This window comes from Gossypium hirsutum, chromosome A04, assembly GCF_007990345.1.
Source record: "Gossypium hirsutum isolate 1008001.06 chromosome A04, Gossypium_hirsutum_v2.1, whole genome shotgun sequence".
Taxonomy (NCBI): Eukaryota; Viridiplantae; Streptophyta; class Magnoliopsida; order Malvales; family Malvaceae; genus Gossypium; species Gossypium hirsutum.
Genome location: NC_053427.1, coordinates 80,063,020 through 80,085,176, shown reverse-complemented (window position 1 = coordinate 80,085,176; position 22,157 = coordinate 80,063,020). Strand labels below are relative to the sequence as shown.

General features: G+C 34.5%; 1 protein-coding gene and 1 non-coding gene across 4 annotated transcripts; both read right to left on the bottom strand.

Annotated features, from left to right (window-relative positions):
- Window positions 1-1,432: 1,432 nt before the first annotated feature.
- Window positions 1,433-1,538, bottom strand: LOC121228668 (small nucleolar RNA R71). The gene has a single exon (XR_005926243.1). It is a non-coding gene; the product is annotated as a small nucleolar RNA R71 (small nucleolar RNA).
- Window positions 1,539-11,412: 9,874 nt separating this feature from the next.
- LOC121228187 (uncharacterized) lies at window positions 11,413-14,075 on the bottom strand. 3 transcript variants are annotated; one of them, XM_041111452.1, is made up of 4 exons: window positions 13,187-14,075; window positions 12,566-12,799; window positions 12,391-12,454; window positions 11,413-12,040 (listed from the first exon to the last, which is right to left on the bottom strand). In XM_041111452.1, exons 2-4 carry the CDS (start codon window positions 12,751-12,753, stop codon window positions 11,789-11,791), a joined length of 504 nt encoding a protein of 167 aa, XP_040967386.1. In that variant the 5' UTR covers window positions 12,754-12,799; window positions 13,187-14,075; the 3' UTR covers window positions 11,413-11,788. The 3 variants fall into 3 exon arrangements, with proteins under 3 accessions (XP_040967386.1, XP_040967385.1, XP_040967384.1); XM_041111451.1 differs by having other exon boundaries at window positions 12,566-12,761; window positions 13,187-13,489; XM_041111450.1 differs by having other exon boundaries at window positions 12,566-12,885; window positions 13,187-13,479.
- Between the last annotated feature and the right edge of the window lie 8,082 nt (window positions 14,076-22,157).

The window sequence follows — 22,157 nt, the reverse complement described above, 5'->3', positions numbered from 1 at the left end:
ACGGATCTTGTTATTATTATCTGAATTATATGATAAATATTTGACTTGTTCTTAATTATGAGTTCTTAATTCTTGTTTTAATATTCCAGGATATTCATTCAATTATTTATGTGCTTATTCAGAGGAGCAAAAGTCCCTGTCTAAGAGTAGATCTAACATAATTAAGCGGAGTTGATTGCACGCCCAGAGATAGGGTGACAAAATTTTGCCGGATTAGGGTGAAACCTAATAAGGGAATCCATAGATCAAGTTAATGCAACACTAGGGGTTTTAATTAGAAATAGATTTCAATTAATGAACCTAGGGTTAGACGTTGTTAGTCTCGAGAGAGATAATAATATAACTTAGGGATTTCTACGGATCAAGTCAAGTGAATAAATCGTCTGATTCAGATTCAATAACAAGTGAAGTCTAGGTGGATTTTTCCCTTAGGTATTGTCCAAATCATTCAGTTTTCCCAAAATTTATTTCCTCAATTTACTTTTTGTGCATTCTTAGTTTAGTAATTAGTTTAGATAAAATAAACCCCTTTATTTTTAGGCTAGATAATAAAAAGAAAGTTAATACTAGTACTTTTAGTTCCTTTGGGTTCGACATCCCGGTCTTGCCATAAGCTATACTAATGTTCGATAAGGTGCGCTTGCCTTTGTCGTGATAATAGTTAGTTTTCAAGAACAGACATTCATAAATTATAAAACTTATCAAGATTCACATCAAATCAAGTTTTTGGCACCGTTTCCGGGGAACTAAGATATTAGGAACACTTAATTTTTATTTTATTACAATTTAAATTTTATTTTGATTTTTGTTACTAAATTTTCTTTTCCCTTCTGGTAGGTTTTTATAGTTTATTACTAGAAGAAACCCGTCAGGACTATTACTTTTTGATAGTGAAATTGAACAGATAGCTTGCTAAAACCGAAGAGAAATAAGGCGAAGCTTAAGATACATAAAGGAAGGGCATGAAGACGATATTTACACCACAGCCGAGGAGATGGCTGAAAATCAGGAAAACCCACTACCTCCTGCGATAGCTACTGATCCAGTAAATCAGAATCCTGCTCCACGCACTATGTATGATTATGCTAAACCTACTTTAACAGGAACTGAGTCAAGTATAGTTAGGCCTGTTGTTGCTGCAAATAATTTTGAACTGAAACTTAACACAATTCAAATGATCCAACACTTTGTTCAGTTTGATGGTTAGTAGGACGAGGACCCAAACACTTATTTGGCGAATTTCTTAGAGTTTTGTGACGCTTTTAAGATCAATGGCATTTCTGATGATGCCATTCGCCTTCGGTTGTTTCCCTTTTCGTTGAGGAATAAAGCTAAACAGTGGTTGAAGTCGTTACCAAGAGGGTCAATCACTGCTTCGGAACAAATGACTGAAAATTTTTTACTTAAATATTTTCCACCGGCTAAAACTGCTAAGTTGAGGAATGATATCTCTTCTTTTGTGCTGATGGATCTAGAAACACTCTATGATGCATGGAGAGATACAAGGATCTATTGAGAAGGTGCCCTCACTATGGGTTACCACTATGGTTGCAGGTTCAAACGTTTTACAACGGCGTGAACCCTTCAACAATGCAACTTATCGACCCAGCTGCTGGTGGGACTATCAATAACAAAACACCTGAAGTGGCTTATGAATTTACTGAAGAAATGTCACTGAATAACTATCAGTGGCAAGTCATGAGAACAAAGCCGACAAAAGCAGCTGGTGTTTTCAACCTCGACGCGGTTACTATGCTATCTAACCAGGTAGAACTTTTAAATAAAAAGATTGATGGTTTATATGGTTCTACTCAGGTATATCCAGTGATGAGTACGATTCTAATGGAGGAGGAGCGCACACAAAATATTAACCTTTCAATCCTAGCACCTAGGAGGAAAAAGTCCAATATATGGGTAACAATAACTCTAGATCTCAAAATAACCCATATAGTAACACAAATAATGCAGGTTGGAAGAACCATCCCAACTTCTCGTGAGATGGTCAAGGGAATCAAAGGCCACAACATCCTCCGGGTTTTCAGCAACCACCTTACCAATAGGAAAAGAAGCCAAACCTTGAGGTGATGCTAACAAAGTTTATCTCGGTGTCAGAAACTCACTTTCAGAGCACCGAAACAACACTTAAGAATCAACAAGCATTGATCCAAGGGCTTGAAGCTCAGATAGAACAGCTCACTAAACTAATTTCTGAACGACCATAAGGTAGCTTGCCAAGTAATACTGAATCTAACCCAAGGGAACAACTCAATGCGATTACCACTCAAGGCGAGGAAGGGTTAGTTGAACCTGAACCAGAACTCAGGTAAGGAATGGTGGTAAGTAAAGGCAAATGTGAGGTAGTCCACAGTGAGCAACAACCGGTAAGTAAAGAGTACAAACCACGTGTGCCATACTCCAATACGAAAAGGAAAGACCATACAGATGAATAATTCGGTAAATTCCTTAAACTATTAAAGAAATTTCATATTAACTTACCGTTTATCCAAGCTCTTTCGTAGATGCCAAACGCAGTTAAATTTTTAAAGGATCTTTTAGCAAATAAGCGAAAGTTGGATGATGCGTCGCATGTGGAGATGAATGCAGTTTGCTTAGCCATTCTGCAGAATAAGCTGACCAACAAATTGAAAGATCTAGGGAGTTTTACGATTCCTTGTTTAATTGGTAGCTTAGACGTTAGTAATGCTTTGGCTGATTTAGGGGCCAGTATTAATCTCATGCCTTACAAAATATTTAAACAACTAGGTATTGGGAAACCCAAACAAACTAGGATGAGCATTCAGTTAGAAGATAAAACAATTAGATTTCCTAGAGGCATTATTGAAGATGTACTCGTTAAAATTGACAAATTTATATTCCCAATCGATTTTTTTGTTCTAGACATAGAAGAGGATAGTGACGTGCCTTTAATTTTAGGAAGGCCCTTTTTAAGCAACTGCTAGAACTATAATTGATATTCGTATAGGTGAACTCACACTTCGTGTGGGTGATGAAACAATCACTCTTCAAGCTCAAAATTCTACTAATACTGATTATGTGGTGCAACCTTCTTTGCAGGAAATACGTTCGAAAAGCATACATGAGCCTTGTTCAAATAACAACAAAGAACCCATCTATGAAGAACGAATGCTACAAATTGAGGAACTAGATAAATGATGGACACAGAAACCGAGAGCACATGATAGACCAAAACCACGCTATGATGAGCTCAACGTTTCACCAAATCAACTAAAGGTTAGAGACAAAGTACTACTAGATGTAGCAGACCCTCATATTGCCACTTCTGAACCTAATGGAGCAATCCCTCTTACGGTACTTAGCATTTTTCCATATGGTACAGTTGCAGTAATTCATCCCAAATTCAGCACTTTTAAGGTAAATAATACTCGTCTAAAACCTTATTTTTGAGTTTGATAGCAGGAATGAGGAGTGTAAACTCCTTGCACCACCACAACCACGCAACAAAACGGTAAGTCGAGCTTAGACTATAAATAAGTGCTTCTCGGGAGGCAACCCGAGCACTAACAGTGTTAACTTCTTTTAATTTTAGTTTTTAACATCTAATTCACTAACTGAGTCTTTGAACACAGATTCTCCAAATGCACACGGCCAGGCACACGGGCGTGCCTTAGGCCGTGCTTATACCACTGGCGGAGACACGCCCGTGCAATATAGCCATGTGAAAATAGAGTGAAAGTTTTCCCTAACACGGGATTCGATATGTTTCCACGGCCGTACGACATGGTCGTTGACGAAACTGTCAAAACAACACGGGCATGGCGAAGCCGTGGTTGAAACTGAGAAATTAACACGGACGTGTGATACACCCGTGCCCACCACTCGTGCTTGAGTCTGTGAAATTAACACGAGCGTGTGTATCTATACACGGGCGTGGGTGAAGTGAATGAAGTAGGACACGACTGTGCGACATGACCGTGTGCACCAACACGACCAAAGAACACGGGCGTGGGCCGAATTTCAGATACGCCCAAATTTGAAAATTACGAAACACACGGGCTGAAATAAGGGCACACGGGCGTGCCCCATTGCCGTGTGCCCCAAAATCTATATAAACCCCTCATTATTCATCATCCCCTTCCCCAAAAACCCTAACCCTAGCCGCCGAAATCCCCTCTCCCACCATCGACTGGCCACTCATTCCTCTTTCTCCTCCTATTTTTCTCCTCTTCCTCTCCATCCCCTCTTCTCACCCTTGCACACCACACAACCTCATTACCCACACCCGTGGCTGACCACATCACTCCTCCACCAAGCACTATTGCATTTGTCTATTCTCTTCTCTCTATTCTCTTGTTATTTATTGTTATTTCTTATTTATTTGAATTTTTTTGATGATAATCATGCTTATACTCTTTGTTTTTATTTAGAAACTTGCCATTTTAGTTGATGCATTATGATACATTCATCCTTGTGTTTCCATAGATTTCATACCATATTCCATATTATCATTACCATATGCACTAGGTATTTCGTTAGCACTATTCTTGTATTCTTAATGCCAATAACTAATTGCTATATCTATTAAGACTTAGTCATTTTTAGTAGATTTTATCTTTAGTCAATAACCCCTATGAAGTATTCTTGTTTAGTTTTAACATGCCTGCATACTTTTACATGCTATTCTTGGAGATTATTCTTATAACTTCTTCTTTTCATTGCAGATACCATGACGAATCCAATAGGCAAGAAGACTGTTGTCCCCGCCTCGAAGAAGAGGAAAAGAGCAGAACTATCTTCGGGTCCTACCGTTGAGATCAGACACCCATTCCTCTAATTTCCATCGGGACCACAGGAGGAAATTTTTCAGATACTTCGAACCTGACCCCTAGGTGTAGGCTATTGCATTGATTGGGCCTCTTTGGAGTAGATTCAACTTACCGACGTAGTTCGGGCCCTCCTGACTACTGACCCGTTGGGGCTCTTCTTCGAGATCGTCGAGCCGATGTACCTCAAGCTCACACTCGAACTCTATCCGACCTTCCACCTCCAAGTAGTTATGACAGAGTTCGATGATCCCGGAATGGTCCAGTTCCGTCTTGGCAGTTTAGTCCTCCAGTTGAGCGTACCTGAGTTCGGCATCACATTGGGGCTCTATACGGAGGAGTTCATGGACGACGATGATTTTGACACCCTCCATCGCCACATCCACTTGTATCCTCTCCAACTGCTGGAGGGCCCTCGTTCCTGCTTCGGCCACCTATGACCCTAGTCACTCCAAGGCATCGGCTCTCGCCCCATCCTTGCGATACCTACACGCCATCCTAACTGACACCCTGACAGGGCAGAGAGAGTACTGGTGTCGTCAACACTAACGACGCCTATTTTTTATAGAGCACGGGGAATGGGCACAAGAGGGGAGTCATTTCCATTGGCCCTTATGTAACTCGCCTAGCGTGGTACTTCGGTCTCCTCAACACGACAGCGCAAGTATCCTCCCTCACTGTCATCGGTCAGATGTCTCCACAGGGTATCTCGACTATGTTCCATATGAGGATAATCGAGCGACGACGTGGATTTAATCCTCCTCAGTACCACCTTGTCCAGTCAGCCGAGCAGGAGGACCCAGAGGACATTATTGATGATGTCTCTTCATAGCACGAGGACCCACCATCTCAGCCACCGCCCATTCATCGCCTAGTTCATGCGGCTGCTTCACTCTCTGACATTTCTGAGCACCTCACACAATTCGAGCAGCAATGTTTTCAACGCTTTGATAACATTGATGCGACATTACATCAGATTTGTCAGCACCTTCATATCGCATCGCCACCCCCACCTCGCGAACCATCTGGCGATGAAGATTTTTAAAGGTTTTTTATTTATTATTTCGATTTTTACTTTTATCTTTATTTATATCTTTAAAGTACTTTTTATTTTACTTCCATTTAATACTATTCCATTTTTAGGTTTTATAATTAATATTAGATAATTTATGTTTTTGACTATTTCTTTACGAGTAACTATGTTTCTTTATATTTCCTAAAGAGTTAGTGATTTTATCGCAGTTATAAAGAGCTCCAAAGCTCACTATTACTTAAAAAATTACAACTCCACTAGAAAAGGTTCTCCACGACTACCATGTCCTACTCGACCACAACCATAGCTACTACCAGATATAATATTCTTTTGGCGCAGGACTTATGGACTAACAAACCTCTACCACCAACGGAGTATCCTCCTCCACTCTCATCATTGCCTTGGCCGATTATTCTCCATAACTCTAATTCAAGGAATTCATCCACAAATTCAGGAAGTTTCATTTATCTCCCTCTCTTATATCTATATTGTTCAGTAATACTATCTTTTTACATTGATGACAATGTACATCTTAAGTGTGGGGGGGTTATTTATATCATTATCAGAAAAATCCCTGAATTTTGTCTTATTCTCACGTGAATCACTCATATCACTATTAGAATTAATCTTGATTAATTTATGATTTTTATTGATATGTCTTGAATTAAAACATAAGCATTTATGCATTAACTGTTTAAACTTTAAACGAATTAAGGAATCAAGCATAAAAAGTTGATTCTTGAGAATTAAAATTTTTTAAGTTGTTTCCCCAAGTTTAGGTATTATCTTGAGTTGAAATTCACCGGTTAAACATCAAAAAGCCATAATTTTTGTGAGATCTTGAGCCTTTAGAGCATATATTATTTCTTTCATGCTCACTTTTATTGTTGCTTTGAGTGTGTCAATATCGAATCGTTATTCTAGAACTTGTTTGATTATGCATGTCAAGACCACACCATTGATTTGGTATGTCGAGATAATAAAGGCACTTAGGTTTAACCCACTTACTACATAAAAGCGTACCCTCATAATTAACCCTTAGTGAACCCCTTTGAGCCTAACAAGTCATTCATTGATTTATCCTCAACATTAACCCATAACCCATTATTGTTGAAATCCCCTAATTTGATCCTTATTTTTGTTGAGATTTGATTTGAATTAATTGCTTAGCTATGTTTTATTTTTCGTTGTAATAATTAGCAAAGTTCTATGTTATTTGACTTGTTCTTAAAAAAAACAACATACATACATATTAGTAGTAATTCTTTGTTTTTGATCTTAAGTATTTAAATTCCTTATCCCATGAAGAAAAGTTCAATTCTAAGATTTTCTAATTAGAAATGTAATTTATCAAGTTGTAGTATTTTTCTAGTTAGGTGATTTTTCAATTCAATCTCGATTCTAACCTTCTTTTTCAGCTTGTAACCACACCCCCTAACCAAAGCCACGTTACAACCCTCTAAAGACTTTTTGATTTATGTATCATCTCAATATATAGTGGTGGAGATTTGATTTTCACGCAAGCCTATGGTAATAACTTTTCATATTGACTGTTGAGTGCTAAATTTCTTGTCCTTAAACACCTTGAGTGATTTGAGTGAATCTTTAAGTGAGGATGTGAAACTCTGTGATATTTTCAATCAAAGGTGATTACTTAAATGAGGGGAGACACCTAGGTTTTCGTGATAAAATGCTCAACTTGGAATGTTTTAAACTTTGATGTTCTTCGAGTTGAATTTTCAATGTATGATTACTTATAGATTATTTTGAGATACTATTGATGAGAATTATAAGTTAAAAAGAATTTATTTTGATTGTGAGTTGAGGATTTTGCTTGAGGACAAGAAAACGCTTAAGTGTGGGGGTATTTGATAAACCGTAATTTATACATATTTTTATCCCATGCTTAATTTTGGATGAATTATCCTTAGAATTGGTGAATTCGATGCTCCTTATCCTTTAATTTAATGTTTTATACTTAAGAGAGCAAATGAGAGTAAAAAGAGCGAGAAACGGGCCAAAAACAGAGAAAATGGGTCAACATGGAAAATCAACACGGCCTGGACTTCCTCACCGGGTAGTTCACATGCCCGTGTCCATTCAACAGACTCGAACACGGTTTGAAGCAATCGCACACGGACGTGTCCCTGTCGAGCCCAAGTCTAGTCCTATTCGGAAAAGGTCATTCTTGAGGGTTTAGAAATATTCTAAAACCTATATAAACACCCCAGAAGGTACCAAAAAGACACACACAAAGTAAGAGGCAAGGAATTACTCGGAGAAAGCCGATTGATCCATTTCAGAAGCCGGATTCACCTTCAAGACTGAAGATCTCCCTTTAATTCCCTTTAAGAGTTCTTGGGTTTTCTTTATGTTTTGTTATCATTATTCTTTTGAGATGTTTTCTTTCATAAATATGAACTAAACCCCCTAAATACCTAAGGCGAATGAAACCTAAGACGGATCTTGTTATTATTATCTAAATTCTATAATAAATATTTGACTTGTTTTTAATTATGAGTTCTTAATTCTTGCTTTAATATTCCAGGATATTGATTCAAGTATTGATGTGCTTATTAAGAGGAGCAAAAGTCCCTGTCTAAGAGTAGATCTAACATAATTAAGCAGAGTTGATTGCACGCCTAGAGATAGGGTGACATAATTTTGTCGGATTAGGGTGAAACCTAATAAGGGAATCCATAGATCGAGTTAATGCAACACTAGGGGTTTTAATTAGAAAGAGATTTCAATTAATCAACCTAGGGTTAGACGTTGTTAGTCTCGAGAGAGATATAACTTAGGGATTTCTACGGATCAAGTCAAGTGAATAAATCGTCTGATTCAGAGTCAATAACAAGTGAAGTCTAGGTGGATTTTTCCCTTAGATATTGTCCAAATCATTCAGTTTTCCCAAAATTTATTTCCCCAATTTACTTTCTGTGCATTATTAGTTTAGTAGTTAGTTTAGATAAAACAAACCCCTTTTATTTTTAGGCTAGATAATAAAAAGAAAGTTAATACTAGTACTTTTAGTTCCTTTGGGTTTGACATCCCGGTCTTGCCATAAGCTATACTATTGTTCGATAAGGTGTGCTTGCCTTTGTCGTGATAATAGTTAGTTTTCAAGAACGGACATTCATAAATTATAAAACTTATCACGATTCACATCACATTAAGGGCCAAAATTAGAAAAAAAAAACGTAATCGCAAGTGGATAAAAGGCGGAATGACTAAATGGAAAATAGCCCATTAATAAAAAACACGCGGATCCTCTGGACGGGTCGGGTCAATGCGTGGGTAAGGCTCAAAACGACGCCGTTTTGGGTGTTTAAGGCCAGCCCCAAAATGACGTCGTTTTGGGGAGCCTGTAAAACTCAAATTTTTTTGACAAAAAATTCATTTCTTATCTTCCTTCAAAAAAAAACAAAGTTTCCCCCTCACCTTTTTCTCTCTGCAGGTCTGCCTCACCAGCCAAACTCCGGCGCCGACCACTGCCGTTCGCTGCCGGCCGCCGTGAAGGTAAAATTTCCTTTTTTATTATATTTTTAATATGTAAAATATATAAATTATTTAATAAAAACAATAATAATAATAAAAGGTTTCGAAAATGAACAAAAGATAAGGGAAAAAAAACCTTTGTTCGATGGTTGGATGTGCTTGCTACTGTTTTTTTTGTGTGTAAAATGTGTTTGAATCCCTCTCTTTTTTTGTTGAATTCGTGTGTGTTTTCTATTGAGTTTTTTTAACCAAAAAACAAAACATTCTTCATGGCTTTATATAGCCATTTTACAACTGTTTTTGTGCACATTTGCAGGTATGGAGAACGTGGCCTGGATGTGGTACGTGGGTGCGTTGGTGGCCGCAGGGATGTGCGTGGTGAACGGTGGTAGAGGGCGTGGGTAGTGGAGGCTAGGGCGGCTAGTGTTAGCAAACTTTGTATTTCTATTTAGGGTTTAGTTGGGCTAGGTATTTGGGCTTGTTTAATTTTGGGTAGTGTTGTTTGGGCTGTAATTGGGTATTTGGGCCCGGGCTAAAATTTGGGTCCTACAACAATGTTAACTTTTTAATGTTTAATTCGAATTTTAAGATAAATTTAATAAAAATTAATTGTTAATATTATTAGATTTGAATTTTTCATGATTTTATTAATAAAAAGAATTTAGTGATTGTGAATTTATTTAGTTTGATGTTTAATTTGTTAAACACAAATCGTTAAATGTGTTTTGATTCAGGCTTTAGAGTATAATTAGCTAATTATGAATTTTTAACAAATCAATTTTAAAACTCAAATTAAACACTGAAAAGTTAACACTGTTATCTTCAATTACCAAAATGTATAACTTTTATTAAATGCAGATACCACATTAAAAAGAATATCAAACTCAAATTAAACCGAATTAATTATAATGGTATTGAGTGAGAGGTATAATATTTGTAAATGATTGGTTGTATTTATAGGTTAAGAAAATGGAACACACTTCCACTTGCTTGTGATTGAATTGAATAAGGGGACCTTGAGCTAACATTAACTTCATTAGTGGACCATATATAAATATATAGCTGAAAATGTAAATGGTATGAGCAATTTTGGCTCAACAACCTTTTAAATTAAAATTTGATACTAATTGCCGAGTTTCAAAGATTTGAAATTAGTCAAACTATACTGCTATTTTAGAACACAGCCTACTGTTCACCACTCCAACCTACATTTGGCTCTCCTTGCAAAACATCTCTTTTCTTTTTTACTTTTAATTCAAATTAAATGATAAAATCATTTATTTACATTTCATTATAAAATATTAATATAGAACCTTCAATTCATTTTCAGATATTTTATAATATACAAACAGATGGTCAAAACAAACTAAACCAAATACTTGCTTGAATATGCAAAACCTTTCTGAATCGAATTATAATTTGATTTAAACCCAACAAGATTTTTAGAGGAAAATAAACAAAAACAATTTTACACAAGCCCACACCACACCAAAAACATAATGCTTTCAAGTTATAAAGCTATCACCTTCTGGCCAGACCTCACGTGATAATTCGGCGGATTAAATCAGATTTATTACATTGCTGTTTTAAAAAAATTATGAAGCTTTAAATATGGACCCAACATAAACAATTAAAAGAAAAAAAGTAGTTTCAAGTGTGAATGGTATTAAATTAAAAAAGAGAAAAGATGTTTTGAGTTATATCAATATCATTTTAGTTTGGATTCATTTTCACGTTTAGTTATAAAATCAAAATTGTTAAAAGTTAATAATAATAAAACCAAATTCCGTAATCGGATGCTGAAAAAGAGAGGGAAGAAGTAAAAGCGAGAGCCCCACTACAATTATATGCTATGACAGAGACAGAGAGCATCATCATGTGCGATATATGATGGTCGTTTGGTATAAAGGAAAAAAGCAGATCAGATGAGTGGGGTGTCGAGGAATTGATTATAGCTTTTGTAATAAAAACACCTTTGACATTTCCTATCCCTCCTTGAGTTTGAATGATAAACACACAATATACTGAGATTCCATCTTCTTTACGTATCAGGATTTCCAGCCACATTGGCGTGATTCATAAGCAAACAGCAGTTGGATTTATATACACTGTTCCAGTGTTTTACTTAAATCACTCCACTAAATACACAACAAATTCCCTTCTTGACTTGAGACTCTTTACAAAACCCAAAAACAAAGAAAAAACACCCAAGCCATTATCTAAACATTAACCTACGCTCCTCTCTCCTTATTTCTATTCAACTTACTCTCACATACTTACAAGACACCAAGTTCTTTTTTCATTACATACAAACAACCCTTTATCCATATATTTACACTAACAAAGGGTTCTTTGCTTTTTTCTCTTCAGTCACTTACAATTTCAAAATTCCCTTCTCTGTTTTGGTAGCTCCTCTTGTTTTATCTATGTACTCTTTTGTTGATAGAAATGGGTTCTAAGCCAGTGCAAAACAATCAAACCCCTCCACTCTCACTGCTGGTTTGTTACCAAAATTGGCCCGAATACACCCTCCTTTCCTTGAAGATGATGACGGAGACGAAGGAGGAGGCGGATTTGGAGACGGCGGGTTGACCATCTTCTCATCCCCAAATCGAGCATCCTGTATTAATGGGTTAGCTACTCTACTCGGCGGCGACCCACAAAAAAATGGGGGCGACGACGCTACTTGTTCTGCTCTACAACCACCCTGCCAAATTCCAAATTCATCAGATAATTTTTTTTTTATGAGAAACCGTATACAACAGATTAACGGATCTTCTCGTAGATCAACACTTTGGAAAACCAGAACTATGTTCTTCTAGAAACTCTTTAGTTGGCTCACTAAACTAACGGTTAAAATTTTAAATGGTCCCCCCCCCCTTTGCAAAAGACATTTCTGGCATCGAGACTCCGCCATTGCCCCAAAGCTAAGATTTTTTTTTATTTTATAATTTATGATAATTTATTGTTCCTTAGAATAAGACAACTAGAAATAAACACCTAAATACGTGTAGATTATTTTTAAAAATAAACAAGGAGAAAGAAGCATGGGCATACCTTTGTAAGAATCATATCCAAAATATCACTCCCTGCTTTCGAATCACAAAGCTCAGTTTGATGGCTGAAAAACATTAAAAATATTTGTTAGTACTCTATCTCTGCTGTAATTTGTTTATTTATTTATTTTTGAGAGAGAGAAGGTTAAAAGTTGAAGGGAATAAGGGAAAATTACCTAAGTTGCCATCTGAGGGACCGAACTGGCTGGTCGTTGAAAGAGGCGTTTAAGAGACCCAAACGACGTGGTTTTGGGCAGACCATAGTCTCTCTCCGATCCGTAACCATAACTGAAACCGAAATAGAGCTCTGCAACTCCTCACAGCTGCTTCCAATAGCGTTCTGTTGGATGGCACGCTGCTTCATCTTTTCCCCTTTGACGTTTTTTTTATATTATTAACAATTAATATCCCTATTTAACATAAAACAGAAACTTAATTGAACAGAAACCAAAATTCAACCGTAGCCTTCTTCCGGTGTATTTCTAACATTAAATTCCTACAATAATGATAAAATCAGTTCTAGATCCGTAGATCTACAGGAGCAAAACAAATTAAATATTAAAATAAATAGATCTAATTGCAATTCGGAGCCGGAAAAAAACAAACGGAGCTTAAAGATGTTAATTATAAGGAAAAAAAATAAGCTTAAATTCCCAAAATTAGGTTTCGTAAGGAAATGATTCAGATCGAGGAAGAAATAAAGGAAATCTTGAGAAGACCTTGTTTGAAACGATGAAAAATTGAGGGGGAAAGAAAGAAGGCAGAGGCGAAGAGGTAATGGAGAGAAAGTATAATACCTTTGTTTCTAACTGTACAGCTGCGTTGAGAAACTGTTGGAGTAGGTAGTAAAATATAAACAGAGAAAGAAAATGAAGTAAAGTTAGGCGAGAGAAAAAAGAAGGATAGCGGAGGAAAGGTCCGGTGTGCTTTATAGATGAGAAGGAGAAAGAGAAATTAGGAAGGAAAAAAAAGAAAAGAGGGAAGAGACGAGAGAATCACGAAAATTGGAATTAAAATAAAGTAAATTAAGGTAAATTAAATAAGAAAAGTCGTAGGGGAACGTGGCAACAATACAGCTAAGAATTGAAAATAAAAAATAATTTTATTGAAAGAAAAAGAAGAAGTAGGGTGTACTTAAATAGTAAAAGGCTTCTGAAAAGAAAAAGTGAGAAATAGTAGAAAGGTTTGAGCTCATTTTCATTTTTCAAAATTTTGTTTGAAACTGATTTATGTTTCATTTTTAAATTAAAGTTTAATTATTTTTTAAGTACAATTATAAATTTAATTATTTATATATTTTTTATATAAATACTTAAAATTACTCATAAGAAGATTAATATGTTTTTACACGCTTAAACTCATATTAATTGATAATATATATACATATTTAAACCAAAATAAACTTTAAAAAAATGCATACTAAAACTTAAAAATTTCAAAATTTCAAAATTTTTTTATTTAATAAAATTAATTTATTAAGTAAATCTTATCTCAAATATTAAAATTCATTGACACTGGATAGAAGAAAAAAAAAAGAAAACATGGCAACAATCTCGTTACACTCTTTAGTCCAACTCGCATTGATTATATATAAAATTTTTAAAAAGAAAAGAAATGAGAAATTGTATAATAAAAATCAGAAAAAGCGGTGCCTCCCGCGAGAAATAACATCGGAATTAGCACCCCTTTTAAAGTGTAACAATAGGCATTAAAAAAACTATATAAAAATCTTTAGAAATATCAGCGGACCAAATAGTACCACTGACCTATCAGTATATTTCCCCAACCGACTTGCTTTGCGTCGTGGGCTTGTAGATCCAAACCCTACTTGCTATGTGAATTCGACACGTGTTCCTTGTTCTTTATTTCAAAATTTCTGATGTTTTGGAACGTGGTCGGCATGACTGATGAGCCTGCTCTCTCTTTTTCTTTTTCTTTTTAATTTTATTTTTGGGTAAAAATAAAATGTACCGTGTTTTCAGTTCCTACTGAACCGCTATGTTTGGATCTTATTATTGCCGTTTCAGATCCATCCTCCATTTAATATTTTATTTAAATAAATTATTTCTTTCATTTTTAAAAACTTTTAAAAATATTTAGGTAAAACTTTTAATTTTAATTATACGAATATATAATAAAAATTAAAAATAATATATGTAGAACTAATTAACATTAGAACAAATTCAATACAAAATAGAATAAACATAAATTAAAATAAATTTAAGCATGATTCATAAAAGTGAAATACCATTTAAATTTAAATTAAAACAAATTTATATGGTCAAATTTAAATCTAAAATAATTGTCTTTTCCTTAACATTTACCAATGTTAAAACCCAAATATAAAGATTTTATTAGTAATTTGTTCATAAATATAAAACTTTGAGTGAATTGAGTTTTAACTCAGTTGATATTAGTATTATTATTAATTTAAGAGGATATAGATTTGAATAGTTGAAACATATCATTCTCTTATTTAAATATTGAAGAGAAATTATTAATAATTTTAAGTATTATATAAAAAAATAAATACTAAAAATCATGATACTACACTCGTATAAGAAAAAAAATGTTAACTCATACGAATCCATGTCAATATGTCGTCCCATGAATAAAAGAGACATTATTGAAGATTATACCAAAAAAGAAAGTCCTCAAAATCATGTAATCCAAGTCAAACCTCGTCAACTTACAGCTTTCTTCCTAACAAATTGGAGAATTTTATTTATCATAAAAGCAACATAAACCATTACTGCTTCTACAAGGAGGACATAATGAGACATCGTTGGTATCCCAAAATTAAAGTTTGAAAATATCTTTAATATCGTTACAACATAAAATATAAGACATTGTGAAAGTGCATAAAGCCTTGATGATCGATCTTTATAGATAGATAAAGGCTAAGCATGGGCATTAAGTTACTATTTTATTAAGTATTTTGATAGTCATGTATGTCAACTTAAGATATTGTTGGAGCAAATTCAGATGAGTTAGATTAAGTGTTAGTTAGAATGTAATAAATTGATCGATGTTCTCTCTTCCCAAAACTAAGATGTTGTGGTGAGGCTATGTATTATTAGGTTAATATACTGGTTAACTATTTTGGCAAGAGGCCGCGTGGCTCACTATGCTTGTATGAAACAAATCCTGCACTTAAAAATTAACATCCACACGACCAGGAGGACAGACTGTGAGTGACACACAGCCATGTAACAACTCGTGTCCCAGACCATGTGTAGCCTAAAAACTTCATAAACAAGCCAAATTTTCAACCCTTTCTTAGGTATCAAGTCAAATCAATATCAACTATTTTCATGCCTTCAAAACACATTCAAAACATGCTTGAAACATACCAAAACATCCAACCTAAGTGCCTAACCAATGTGCCTTCATTGGCACTACATTTCATACACCAAACTAATTCACATTCAAGGATCTCAAGTGTAATAGCCCGTTTTCAGTAAAATCGGAACAGTGGTTTCGGGACCACAAATCCGAAGTCAAAAAAAATTATTTTAATATTATTTTATAGTCTTTGGTATGATAGAAATGACATATAAAAATTTTGGTAAGAAAAAATTTATCGATTATAAATTTAATTGTTAGAAAGGACCAATTTGTATAAAGTACAAAAGTTGAATTTTAGTAGTTAGAGGGATTAAATAGCTATGGAATTCAAAATTTGAGGTCCTTATAAGGTAAATAGACCATTAAGAGAAGTTAGTAGATAATTATGATGATTCATCCATGGAAATTTAAGAAAAGAAAATGACTAAATTGGAAAGTGAAAAAATAAAAAATGATAATTAATTAAAAGACAAAATATAATCTTATTTCATCATCTTCCCCAAATTATTTTCATGAAAACCATAGCTAAGAGAAAAGAATTCAAGCAAGCTTAATTGGGTAAGTATTCTTATTCCGTTTTTAGTAATTTTTATATTTTCGAGATCGTAATAACCTGATCTAGCTATTTTGGGGATTAATTTGCAAATTTATCAAAATATTAAAAATTTTCCATGGATGAGTGTGCTGAAATTTTGAAATTTATAGTAGAAAATGAAAGGTTGTTGATAGATAAACAACTTTTGTAAAGGAAATTTTCATGAAATTGTGATTTAAGGACTAAATTGTAAAGATGTAAAATTCATGGAAAAATTTTGATTTTTTTGAAATGCATGGACTGTTATTGTTATATGAAAAATTTGGCTAGGCTTGAAATAAGGGTTAAATTTCATGAATTTCATTTTCCGAGCTTAGAGACGAAATCGTCATTAATTAAAAATATAGGGGCAAATTAGTAATTTTGCCAAGGATGTGAATTAAATTGAATCAATTATGAATTGTATTAAATTGAGTAAAATTTAATTGTATAGATCCGGATAACTCAAATGCGAAGTTAGATTGTGGAAAAGAAAAAATGTCGGATTAGTAGATTTCAAATACACGAACATTTGTCAAGGTAAGTTCGTGTAACTAAATTGTGTATCTTTATATGTTTGAATTGAATGTTGTATATGTGAATTGTGAAATTACTATTTATATGAAATTGATTACATATCTGAAAAAACCCGATAAATGTTAAGTTTCGTTTAAATAGATGAAATTTCAATGGATATAGGGTTCCCGAATTGGTTGTGGTCTTGCATATGTTGCAAACACACCATAGCTCAAAAGAGCGTCCCGTTATTAGCTTTCATGAGCATCCTGATATTTGGCCCTCTCAAGCTTCCTGTTATATGGTTCTTGCGAGCTTCCTGTTAATAGCTCTTCGGAGCATCCTGATTAGTTGTGATTGTGCATGTGTTGTAGATAGACCACAACTCTTATGAGCATCCCGATATATGGCTCTTCGTGAGCTTCCTGATTAAAGGCTCTTTGTGAAATTCTTGATTAATGGCTCTCTTGAGCTTCTCGATATGACTCACTTGAACTTCCCGATATATGGCTATCCGGAGCTTCCTAATTAATGGCTCTTCAGAGCTACCCATTATTGGCTCGTATGAGCTTTCTGATTATGGCTCTTATGAGTTTCCCGTTATACAACCCAGATAAGCTTCCAGTTACATGGCTCGAGAGAGTGCTTCCTGATTATGTGCTCTAATGAGTACCCCCAAGTATAAATTGACGAATTTCAGATTTGTACACTTCAAGTGTACTTCCATTGTATCCATCTAGATTTTATAAGGTTCAACGAGCAAAGTTTTGAACTGAGATAATATGGAATTGGAATGGATTATTACCCGAAAGTATCTGAAATACATGGAAATGGTTTGTATATGTTATATGATAATTCTGTTGTTATGAGCGAATATATGTTCCCTGATACCTCTATGAAATACATGACTAACATGTTTGATAAGGATATGTATTTAGGCTATTGGTCAATTTACTTTGGATATATTATGTGTGCTTACCTTAATGAAATTAAATGGTAAGTCAAATTCTCGTTATACGAACTTACTAAGCATTAAATGCTTACTTTATTTCATTTCCTCTGTTTTATAGTAACTCAGAAGCTCGTAAAGGTTGGAAACGGGCCAAAGCAAGATCACACTATCCTTTAGCCTATTTTGGTATAACTAGTAAAATTACCTTTAGTACAATAGCATGTATAGGCTAAGTTAAGCCAAATGATGAAATGCTTTGGTTGTAATTAGCCATTGGAATGGCTAGTGATGGTATATTTGATGTTTATATGCATGAGGTAGTATTATGCTTGGTATGTGAGTGTGCTTGGATTGGTATTTTAGGTATAAACATGCTTAAGTAAGTAAATGATCAATTGAGTAAGTTGGAAGACTAAACAAATGTCATGATATATCATGTACAAGACTTAGTTTTGGCTTGATTTGAGGGTTATTAACTAGCTTGTAAATGTTTTTAAACATTATTGTAGGTGGAAGGCAAATTGAGTAAAAAGAGTGGCTTAGAAAATGACCTATTTTCGTCCATACTGGCGTGTCTCAGTCATGTGTGACACACGGCCATATGCACGGGTGTGTGGTTTGGCCGTATGTCCCCTGCATCTTAAAAATTAAGAAACATAATGCTCAAGTAGTTTCACACGGGTAAAGACAGGAGTGTGTATCAGCCGTGTGTGGCACACGGGCTAGCACACGGGTGTGTGACTCGACCGTGTGGCCTCTGCATTTAATTAATGTAAATTATTTTCGGTCACATGGCCTAGCACACTAAGCAACCTAAATTGGACACGGACTGGGACACGGCCGTATGCCTTTATTTTGAATGCCCACATGGCCTAAGATACTGGCGTGTCTCTTAGCCGTGTAAGCCACACGGCCTGGCCACATGGGCGTGTGTCCCATTCACCTCAGGAAAATATTGAAATTTCGCGAAAAATTCTCTAAGTTTCCGGTTTAGCCCTGACTTGTTTGTGATGCATAAATTGGGCCTCGAGGGCCCATATGAGGGACATTATGATTGAATATGATTGATTTTTGATATAAATATTAAATGATATAAATTAGTTGTATTTCATCTGTAAACTTTAATAATGCTCCGTAAACCTGTTCCGACGATGGATATGGGTTAGGGGTGTTACATCAAGTCCTTGCCTTATACACATGCTAAACATAACAATTCATCCACTCTATTCACATTCAATTTTACCACATTTCAAACACTTCCAAGAATCTTATACCAAACAACTAAAGACATACATGTATATATGGACATATACAAGCCAAATCCAAAGATATATACACAAATATGCTTAAACCAAGTTTAAATAACATCATTATAGCAAAAGAACTTAAATGCTCTTAGAACATGCCACTTATAACCTAAATCAAAATAATCACAACTTATATTGAATCCATGATTGTATAAGACTTGAGAAATGTTGTATTTGGTGATTATGAACTGAATTGACTATGATTGGATGATTTATGTTTTTTTTGAATGTTAATTGCTTGTATTTGCTCTGGCAACAATTGTAGCGTTCCATAGCCAGGACCCGACGATCGGGTCGGGTGAGGGGTGTTACAACAAAGACGAATAACCTATGGCCACTTTTACTTTTCATCAACCATGTAATGCCAATGAGAGCATATCATTTACCCATATGTCGATCTATGAATTCAACAATTGTGAATGACGCTACATACTGTAGAAGTCATATACCCAAAGCACCAGCTTTCGGTTTGTTATCTATTTGAACTAAGACTTTTACTTACATCAAAGTATACGAGCCACACATACATAGTCTGTTATCTACTCGGGATTAAGGTATGCCAAACAATGAGTGTTACAAGTGAATAATCCATAAACGGATTCATAATCTATTCTTTTTGGGTCTAGTCCGATGTACTGTCAGTCTAGTCAGTCACATCTATGTCCCTATCTTCTGGGAGTCCTCCGCTCTAATGCCTAAGACAAAGCATTTCCCCAATTGGACTTGATTGACGAAATATTAGCCTTTCAATCGGTTTCTCATTTTTTATTAGACTAAGTACATGTTTAGGTTCGTATACAATATAAGCTGTCTTTCCTATTACAATTTGACCACATAATACCTCTTAGTATTAGTTTAAACATTAGACAACCAGTAAGCTAATATTTGTTTCTATTTTGCTTTGCATGCAAAAACCACATAAGGAAATTATACAAAGTTTATTAATGTAATTCATTAATTGTTTTATTAACCAATCTGTTTGAAAACATTACAAGTTTACAAATGTATATATTCCACTTAGGGCACCAGATCCAACATGCACTTGGTGTCACAACATAGCCTTGTTGGTGCCGTGACACCACACACTTAATGTTGCGACTTCAATGGCAGGTTACTCCAAGTTGGTTTTTCAATGAAGTTCATTTCCTTGAGGTGATGGAAGGTCAGTGTAGCGATACACATACACTTGTGTCGAGACCCCTTCTTCCTTGATATTTGGCTTAGTCATCTCCCTACATAAGCTCAAACCAATCATTAGACTCCCAACGACATAGTTTTGCCAATTTAGGTATCAAAAGAGGTAAAATACAATAAAAACTATCATTAACACTAAAATCTAAGAATCAATAAAAAAACATTAAAAATACTTGCAAACTATTTGAAAACAAGCTCATTGAGTACTTCAGAGAGCCTAATTTAACGTATTAAGTTACGATAGATTAGTAAATCATCTTGTAAAAAAATTTCTAGTTTGTACAAGTTGTGAAATGTAATTTAATTAGATTCTTCTTTAAAGTCTCAAGGGTAATCTAACTAAATTACCTGTCTTAAGTTGTAGAAGCTAGGGTTTAAGGTTCAATTAAAGTATTTAACAAACACTCAACAAATTGTTTTCCTCACACGATTTCAATGCAACTCTAACTTTGATTGAAGTGAACTGTCTCTCTTGATTTAGATGCTTTTTCATGAGTATCATAGGTGGTTGGATTCATTTTCAAGTGTGGCCTCTCGTGAGTGTTTAAGAATTGTTTGAGTACAAAATATCTATCTAAAGTAACCTTACATAGGGTTTACTAGATTATCGTAAACCTTATTTACAATTAGTCTTGAAGATTTTTCATTATCCAAAAATGTTTAAACACTTATTGAATACCATGCTTACGAAAGCATTTGAATTAGGAGAGTCAGGGTCGATTTGAGTTAAAGTTAGAGTTGGACTAAAATTTTTATCCTAATAATAGATTGAAGCTTAAATAGTTTGGAGGGAAATAATTTGGCTATCATTTATCAAATGTTTCAATTAAGGTTTAGGGTTATGGTTAGATATTAGGGTTACTAGGGTTTAAAGAAACTTTTGAGGTTTTTAGGTGTATTTATAGTAGACATAATACTCAACATCCATGCGAGTTAAATGCAAGTTTAATTTATATGAGATTACACTAGAAATCTTTTAAAAAATAACATTACGTCATACAAAAATTGTTGGAAAGGAAGTCTGACCTCAACAATCATTATTGTCGGGATTCCACCAAAACGTATCCATGTAGACTTTGGCACATATGAGTACGGAGGTCGATACTTAAAAAAAAACATTTTAGCAAATATTCTTGAAGATCTCTATTTAAATATATATATAATATTTAAATAAAAGATGAGTTTTAATATATTAACAATGCATTTTTTTAACTACATAAATAAAATTATAAATTTGTCACGTGTCTAATTTTTTTATATATATTTAATATTTTACTATATCCTATATATACTTATCATCCCCAATCTACTTGTAAATTTTATTTACAAAATAATTTGAATGAAAGGAGCCAAAGTCCATCTTTGTCGGTAATGTAAATTATGTGCTCATTTACCCATATCTTCGATTGCTTTATTATTATTTTAAGAAAGTAGAATACTTTAGTTAACTGACAAGAAAGTAATTTTACTATTAATTAGAAATGTGAATACATTTTGAGGTATTCTTTTTGTTGATGAAATACATATTCAGTTTAGATATGAGCTTAAAATAGACATATCCTGATTCTTGACCTAACTCAACCTTAGGAAAATATTAGGGAGCAGGCAAATCCCTACTTTTTTTATATTTCAGGAAAGTTGGAACTAACAATCCTGAACTAAACTAGCAAAGCAGCAGTTGTGTCAGTCTCAATAATTTCCTTCCAGTTGAGTAGTCGCCCAAGCAAAAACCATCTCGCTGTCGCCATAAATAAAATCTACCCAACTATTAGTTCCTTCCAACGAAAAAGAAAATAAAAGTCCAAAGTTTCAAAGGTTTGGTGGTCGCCAATCAATCAGTTTACCATACTTAAACTGAAACTTTCTTGTGATCACAG